The 8,228-nt window shown below is 38.8% G+C and overlaps 1 protein-coding gene across 1 annotated transcript; it reads right to left on the bottom strand.

Annotated features, from left to right (window-relative positions):
• Window positions 1-998: 998 nt before the first annotated feature.
• LOC102767433 (olfactory receptor 7D2) lies at window positions 999-2,310 on the bottom strand. Its single transcript, XM_006753855.2, has one exon. It carries the CDS (start codon window positions 2,300-2,302, stop codon window positions 1,364-1,366), a length of 939 nt encoding a protein of 312 aa, XP_006753918.1. The 5' UTR covers window positions 2,303-2,310; the 3' UTR covers window positions 999-1,363.
• Between the last annotated feature and the right edge of the window lie 5,918 nt (window positions 2,311-8,228).

The raw sequence follows: 8,228 nt of genomic DNA, 5'->3' as shown, positions 1-8,228 counted from the left end.
AAAAAAAAAAAAAAAGCTCCAGCCAGGTGTGACACCACACTGGCCGCTGTTGAGCTTGTGACACCCTTTAAAGAGGCTATTAGAGAAAGGCTCGGGGCTGTAGCAGGGTAGGGCTCCCTGTGTGGAGGACCTGTTGCAGTCGCTGGCCAGCTTTCAATAAATCCTCGCTTGCTGCTAAGACCTAATTGGAGTTGGTGGTCTTACTCTGGCGAACATTGGTCCACAACAATATCACAGATATATCACACTGAAAGATTATGAATTGTGGCACTAATGGAATTCCTGGTATTCTACATTTAAAAAATAATTTATATATGGACTTGAGTAACTATCCAGGAAAGTCCTACATGTACTTGCCAGCTTTCTAGACTATTTTGATCTTATGATACCCTTATTCCACAATAGCCATATCAAAGGCAGAGTGAATATAGAGAATAATTTACCAGCTCTTAAATATAGCAGCCTAGAAGGAACACATCAATTCCACTCATGTTTTATTGGGCAGATAAAAACATATTGCCACCATAACCTTCAAGGAGAAAGGAAGTGCAATTCTGTTGGGTGTCCAATAGGAGAGAATAATTAGAAATATTGCCAATCAGCAGTAAAATCCACAATAGAAATGTGCACAACATCAAAATCTATGTGGAAAACTGTGAAGACTGTTAGATTAGACTATGGGCTCAGGGTTAGCGTTCTGGGTTTGAATCCTGCTTTTGCCACTGGGTCCCTCGTCTCTCTGTAACTTTGGGAAAGTTTTGTATTGCTTTTAGCTTTCTTAGAGTCTCATTTTTATCACCTCTAAAATGGGGACAGTAATTTTTCCTATTGAGAAGATTACATAAATAACAGAGAAAAATCAGCACATGCTTATCATATAATAAGCACTAACACATCAACTTTATTTTGATATGTATTTTAATTATACTTTATTTTTAAAAAAACAGTAAAAATAACAACAACACTGTTGGTGATACACACAAATAACACAATTCACAATCAAACACATAGAAATAAATTAAAGTTAACACTTTAAACTCTCTAGGCCAACATTTGAGATAACAAAGATATAGTAAATGCCTTAAATCCAAGTTTAGAACTCACGAGTGTGAAGGTAAAGAATAAGACCAAGGACATAATTTTTGGACAACCAATAGGACAAAAAAGTCATCAAAGAAATTACTCAGAGATTGGTTGTTTAAATGTGTGTAAAAAACTAAGAGAGAGCAAATTCATAGGTCCTTAAGAACTGGATAAAAGAATAAGATCCTTTGAGATATTCAAGTATAAGAACTTCGGAATAAAGTGTTTGCCACTGGTACTCACAAACCTTCTCAGTCCCAGGACCAATAGATTTATTTTATCACAGACAAGAGACTGCTCTGCTAAGAAGCCTTCCCAGGGCACCCTTTACATCCTTGTTTCTCAAGCTGTAGATGAAGGGGTTCAGCATAGGGGTGACCACGGTGTACATCACTGAGGCCACTGAGACTTCCTGGGAAGAGTGAGTCATCGAAGAAGTGAAGTAGACCCCAATGCCTGCCGCATAAAATAAAGAAACCACTGAAAGATGAGACCCACAGGTGGCAAACGCTTTTTGCCTTCCCTGCAATGAGGACATCTTCCTTATGGCTGAAGTAATTCTTGAGTAGGAGAATAGGATCCCCAAAAGGGGGAACACACCCAGCACACCAGTCATAAAGTATAACAGTACGCTATTCAGGAAGGTATCAGAGCAGGCCAACTTGAGGATCTGTGTCACCTCACAGAAGAAAAGTGGAATTTCAAGATCCCTACAGAAATTCAGATGCATCATCAGAGAGATATGGAGGAGGGATGTCATGACACCAATGAACCAAGTAATAAAAACTAGCAAGCCACAGAGACGAGGGTTCATGATGACCATGTAATGCAGGGGCTGACAGATGGCCACATACCGGTCGTAGGCCATCACGGTCAGGAGTAGGGTGTCCAGGATAGGAAAAAACATGGAAAAATACACCTGAGTGAGGCAATTCATGTAGGAAATGGCTTTGTTCTCTGTCTGGATGCTCACCAGCATATTGGGGATTATGGTGGTGCTGAAGCAGATGTCAACCAAGGACAGGTTGGAGAGGAAGAAGTACATGGGGGTGTGGAGGTGGGAGTCAAAGCTGATGATTAGGATGATGAGCAAGTTCCCAAGCACAGTGACCACATACATGGAGAGGAACAGTCCAAAGATGAGGGGCTGCAGTTCTGGATCCTCAGAGAGTCCAAGGAGGGTGAACACTAAAATTCCTGTTTTGTTTCCTGCTTTCATGTGGCTGATATATCTATGAAGGAAGATACCAGGACAACATGAATGAACACAAACTGGCACCCTCCACATACCAGAAATGTTGACGATGCCTTTCACGCAAGTTATTGATAAAGACTGTCATTTTATCTAAGAGTCGGGTCTCTATTCACTTATAAATGGAATTCTAAAAAATGGAGTCTCTTGTCCCACCCGCTCATCTTCAGTATCCATTTTATAACAATGAAACCAAAAGGGAACCCTACCACATAGAATTCCTAACCACCTATCTTAAGTATCCATTTTATAACAACCCTGTCAGATGGTCATGAAGCTTCAAAATGGGACAAATCAACATCATGTACCTACTGGTAGGAGGCACTAGAAAGGACTCAATGCGACTACTGTGGGACTTTTGCCAAAGATACAGGACTTCAATCTTCAGGTTAAGGAGCATCAGAGAAAGCCAAAATGAGGGGCATTCAAATTCAAAGAAAGCCTAGGAACTGCTCTGGATGAAAGGTGCCTAAAGAGATGTTAACCAAATGTAACGTGTGATCTTGGATTTTCTTTTGCTATAGATGACATTATTAGGATAATTGTCCAAATAGGACTGATGTCTGTAACTTTAATAACAGTATTATATCAATGTTAATTTTTTTAAATTTCTTGATTTTGATCATTGTACTGAGGTTGTGTGAGGAAAATGTCCTTGTTTTTAGGGAATACTAACGATTTAGAGGTGCAACTTATTCTCAAATGGTTTGGAAAAAAACAAATGCACACAGAAGGAAGACAGAGAAAACAGGCTAAAGATAAAAGTTAAGGTGGTAAAAATGTTAACATTTGGGGGATCCAGCAAAGGATATACGTGGGAACTATTCTTTCAACTTTTCTTCAAACCTGAAATAATGTAAAAGTTAAAAACACTTTCATACAATGCCCAATAGTACTGGGTAGAAAAAAGAAAGAAAATCCATCCAAGAAATGTCAGAAAGAGTCAGGCTTCAAAAATCTCTGTAGCCGAGGTGGCCCCTCACAGGTTTAGAGCCCACACACTGCCCGCCCAGCTGGGTGCTCCTCCATGCCTTTGTCTTCCTGTGATTATTCTTATCCTTCTCTCTTATCTGGAATATCACTTCCTCAAAGAAGCCTTCCTGAACCCTCCCTGCCCAGCAAGTGCAGTCCCCCTAGTTCATGCTTTTATAGCCTCCTAGAGTCTTCTTCATTGTCTAAGTCACTGTTGTGTTTTTGCATTTACTTATGAAATTATTTTATTAATATCTGTCCCTGTCCAGATGGCATGGCTCAGTGGTTGAGGATCAATCTATGAACCAGGAGGTCACAGTTCGATTCCCAGTCAGGGCAAATACCCATGGTGAGGTGTGCAGGAGGCAGTCAATCAATGATTCTCTCTCATCACTGATGTTTCTATCTCTCCCTCTCCCTTCCTCTTTGAAATCAATAAAAATATATTTTTAAAAAATCTGTCCCTCCCACAACTGAAAATAAGCTATGCGTTTCAGCTCATATGTCATAAAACTTACTGATCCTGGTAATCCATTGGTTTGTTCTCAAAGAGCAGGAAAAGTTGAATGAAGGTTGAAACCAAGAGCAATATATAATATAAACAAGAAATCAACAAGTTATGCCGAAACCGGTTTGGCTCAGTGGATGGAGCGTCGGCCTGTGGACTGAAGGGTTCCAGGTTCGATTCCGGTCAAGGGCATGTACCTGGGTTGTGGGCTTGATCCCTAGTAGGGGACATGCAGGAGGCAGCCAATCAATGATTTAAAAAAAATAAAAATAAAAGAAATCAACAAGTTAATCTCACATTGACTACAGATGCAGCAAACTGAAAAAGGAGTAAGATGAAGCTATCTGCTTAATAGAGATAACATATTCCCTTATGAATTAATGTTCATTTGAAAGGTATAAAAATATTTAATAATAGAAAGTCAGATAACAAAGTATTTGCATGAACAGACCAATACAGAAATAATGATAGTTGCAATATAAATGTATGTAATAAAATTTAACAGTCATTGATGGGAAGGGAACAGTAAAATTTTAAGTATTAATCCAAGATCCATCATTAAACCCTAAAAACACAAAATAAACTCATAAGGAGAAATTATGCCTGTTGTTATAAATATTTAATATAGTACCTACTAATTCAAAAGAAATACCATAAGACAAGAAAAGTAATCACGTATAATAGTTTAAAAACAAAATTGGTGGCGATTAGCTGCTGATATGATTACCTACTTGGGAAGACTAAAGTCAACTTAAATACAATTAGAACTAATCAGTATCATCAGCTTTCTTTGTCTCTGCAAAGCATCATTAGGAAAGGGGGGAAATAGGTCCATTCACAATTGCAATGACAACATAGATAACACCTGACACATAGTCAGCATTCAGTACATATTTGTTCAATCAAAGAGTGTAGCTAAGCCCTGGCCAATGTGGCCCAGATGGCTGGGCATCATTCCATGCACCAGGAGGTTGCTGGATCGATTCCCAGTCTAGGGCACATGCCCTGGTTGGGGACTTTATCTCTGATGGGGGGTATGCAGGAGGCAGCAGATTGATGTTACAGTTCTCATAATGATGTTTCTCTCTCTTCTTCTCCCTTTCTAAAAAATCAATACACTATTATTATTTTTTAAAAATAGTGTACAGTATATAACCTCATAAAAACCAAATGATATGGGGCTGGGGAGGAGAAGCAGACACTTTGCTGGAGCAGAGGTTCTCCAATTATAGAAGGCATTAGAATCACCTGGTGGATCTGTCAAAACAGATTGTTGGATCTCATTTCTGGAATTTCTGTCAGCAAGTCTTGGGTGGGCCTGAGACTCTGCATTTCCAGCAAGCTCCCCGGGGCGTGCTGATGCCACTGCTTCAGGCACCACACGTGGAGAATGGCTGTACCACAAGAAGACAGAAAGCTCTGAGCAGGAGGGTGGAAACTTTTTATACTGGAGACAATTCCTACTGACACTGAGCAAGTCACTGGTTCCAGAATGAGTTTCCATCAGAGCTGGAGGTAACAGAGACAACAGAATCTAAAAAGACAGACATAGCCAGAAAAATAAATTCCAGAGATTAAACTAAAATTTCCATGGGACATCATCAACCATGCTGCCTCCTTCCCTCACCACATTTTATCTAATTTATTGATTTGAGAGAGAGAGAGAGAGACATTGATTTGTTGTTCTACTAATTTATGCATTTGCTGGTTGCTTCTTGCATGTGCCCTGACCAAAGATCAAGCTTGCAACCCTGGTGTATCAGGATGATGCTCTAAGTAACTGAGCTACCCGGCCAGGAACCCCTCACCTCTTTTTTAATACGTCTATTCATACGCCGTACTCACTAGGCCAGGGGACTCACTCCACTGGCAATGCTTACAGAAATATTTATACAAACTCTTTCTCCTCTGACTGTTGGATGCTGAGGACAGACTCACCCAGGGAATGGTAGGGAGATAGAACTTGTCACAAAATCATGTCTGTGAGAGGCACAAGTGAGGTCTTCCCCTGGTCAGGCCTCATTGAACTATGGGTGAGGATGTTAGGGAAGTATTTATGGTTTCTCAAGCCCCAGGAGAATGCCTTTTCATCATTCCTCATTAAAAAAATTGTTCCTCTGATGTTCTACTCTTGAACTCACTCAGCTCCCTTGGGGTGCAGAGCAAACGGCAGAACTGAAAACCTGTGCTTATTCTGTTTCCAGGAAGGCAGCTTTGGAGCCAGAGGGGCCCATACCACCCCCCCCCCACCCCCCCACCCCCCCCGGCCCATACCACACCACCCCCACCACCCCACCACCCCCAACACACACACACACACACACACACACACACGCCTCTTTCCTCACTTTCATCATTGTTGATCTGGCTTTGAGAAAAAGAGATTCCCCCTCAGGAATGTGTCTGTGCTCCAAAGACCTATCTCCCTGTAGCCAGAGTACTTCGGGTCTCAAAGCAACACAGAAGAAAGTGGAGATGCATCTCTCAGTGAATCCCTAGTGTAGATGGAGAAAGTTGTGTTTTAAGAGAGGGAGAGTCAACCCCATAAAACGATGGTCTGAAGGAAAGTGAAATACAGACTGAACAATAAGTCTAGGGTTTAGTGATATGGAAAATATACAGCAGAGATTTTCAACTTTTTTCATCTCATGGCACACAAACTAATTACTAAAATTCTGAGGCACACCAGAATTTTTGCTGATCTGACCAAAAAAATCGATATAATTTTGATTCATTCACACCAGATGTTGTGTTGGCTGCTGTCATTTTTTATTTGACAATCTAAGGGAAAAGAGGCTAGTGTCCTAAGTAGTCAGGTATTGCATGTTTTAAAAATTCTTGCAGCACACCAGTTCAAAATCGCTGCAATAGAGCAATTTTGGTAGAGTGATGGGGAATAGTTTACTTATGGAATGCCTGGGAGTGACTTAGCAATGAGGAAATTGACCTTGAAATTGCAGAAAACTATCGAGAACATTGGTTCTTGAAAAACACCTATATGTAATCTCAATGGTATAGTCCAGTGATGGCGAACCTTTTGAGCTTGGCGTGTCAGCATTTTGAAAAACCCTAACTTAACTCTGGTGCCATGTCACATATAGAAATTTTTTGATATTTGCAACCATAGTAAAACAAAGATTTATATTTTTGATATTTATTTTATATATTTAAATGCCATTTAACCAAGAAAAATCAACCAAAAAAACGAGTTCGTGTGTCACCTCTGACACGTGTGTCATAGGTTCGCTGTCACTGGCTATAGTCCAATAGCCATTGAAAATATAAATACAAGTCTTCAAATACTATACAAGTAACTTCATCATTCTGTCTAGAAAAGTCTAAGAGTGCAACAACTCCATATGGCATATTTTGTGGCTATAAACTGAACACACTTTATTTGAGAAATCATTTATTTTAATGGCAAAATTTTTGCATATCAGTAAAATCTGGTATATTTAAAATTGTGTATATAGCACATTTCTGTCAAAACCCTTATACATCTGTCAGTTGTTAAAACAAAGTAAAAATATGGTTGTATAAAATCACAAAAATATAAATTGCTGAAAAGATTTTTAAAAGTTTAAAAATAATTTGCATTGACTCCTTTACATCTTCAATTAGTAAAAATTTGCAAACTACAATACATTCATGAAAATTCTGATGCAATCTTTACATACTCAATGAAAAATTGCTAAACGCACTTCTTAATAAATTTGTAAATTCATTGATATAAAGTTTCTCAAAATATTAATTGGACAGGGTCTCTTATACTGCAATATCCAGTAAAAGGAAAGTATTTGCAATTTTTCAAATTTTGAATCAGTTGTTCTCTGATATGCTAAGAAAGGTCTTTATTCTATGGACAATTGTCCAGTGGCTAAGTTAAATTTTTCACGTTTAAAAATTCCTGTTTACTCTTTTCCTGTTAATTTCCTAACAAAATTTTAATAACTGAAATAATTTGCTTTATCATCTATCAAAAAAACAAATGCTTTCCTTTATTTTATATACAAGATTCCAAGCCATTTTATAGCTGGCCGAAGGTACAAGCTCAGATCAGTGAAAAAAAAAAGGTTTTAAAGTTTTGTTGGCTGTAGACCCATGTTCATAGCAGCATTATTCACAATAATCAAAAGTGAAAGGAACCCAAGTATCTTGACAGATGAACAGAGATAAACAAAACATGGTATATACATACAAAATAATTTTATACCATCGTAAAAAGGAAGGAAATTCTGACACAACATCAAGCTAAGAGAAATAAGGCACTCTCAAAAGGACAGATATTGTATGATTCCTCTTATGTGAAGTTCCTAGGGTAGTCAAATTCACAAAGACAGAAAGAATGGTGGTGGCTTGGGCGAGAGTTAATAGGCAGTTAGTGTTTAATGAGGACAGAGTTTCAGTTGGAAA

Source organism: Myotis davidii, unplaced genomic scaffold, assembly GCF_000327345.1.
Source record: "Myotis davidii unplaced genomic scaffold, ASM32734v1 scaffold972, whole genome shotgun sequence".
In the NCBI taxonomy this organism is placed as follows: Eukaryota; Metazoa; Chordata; class Mammalia; order Chiroptera; family Vespertilionidae; genus Myotis; species Myotis davidii.
The sequence above is the reverse complement of the archived record's forward strand: the minus strand, read 5'-3'. Positions and strand labels throughout refer to the sequence as shown.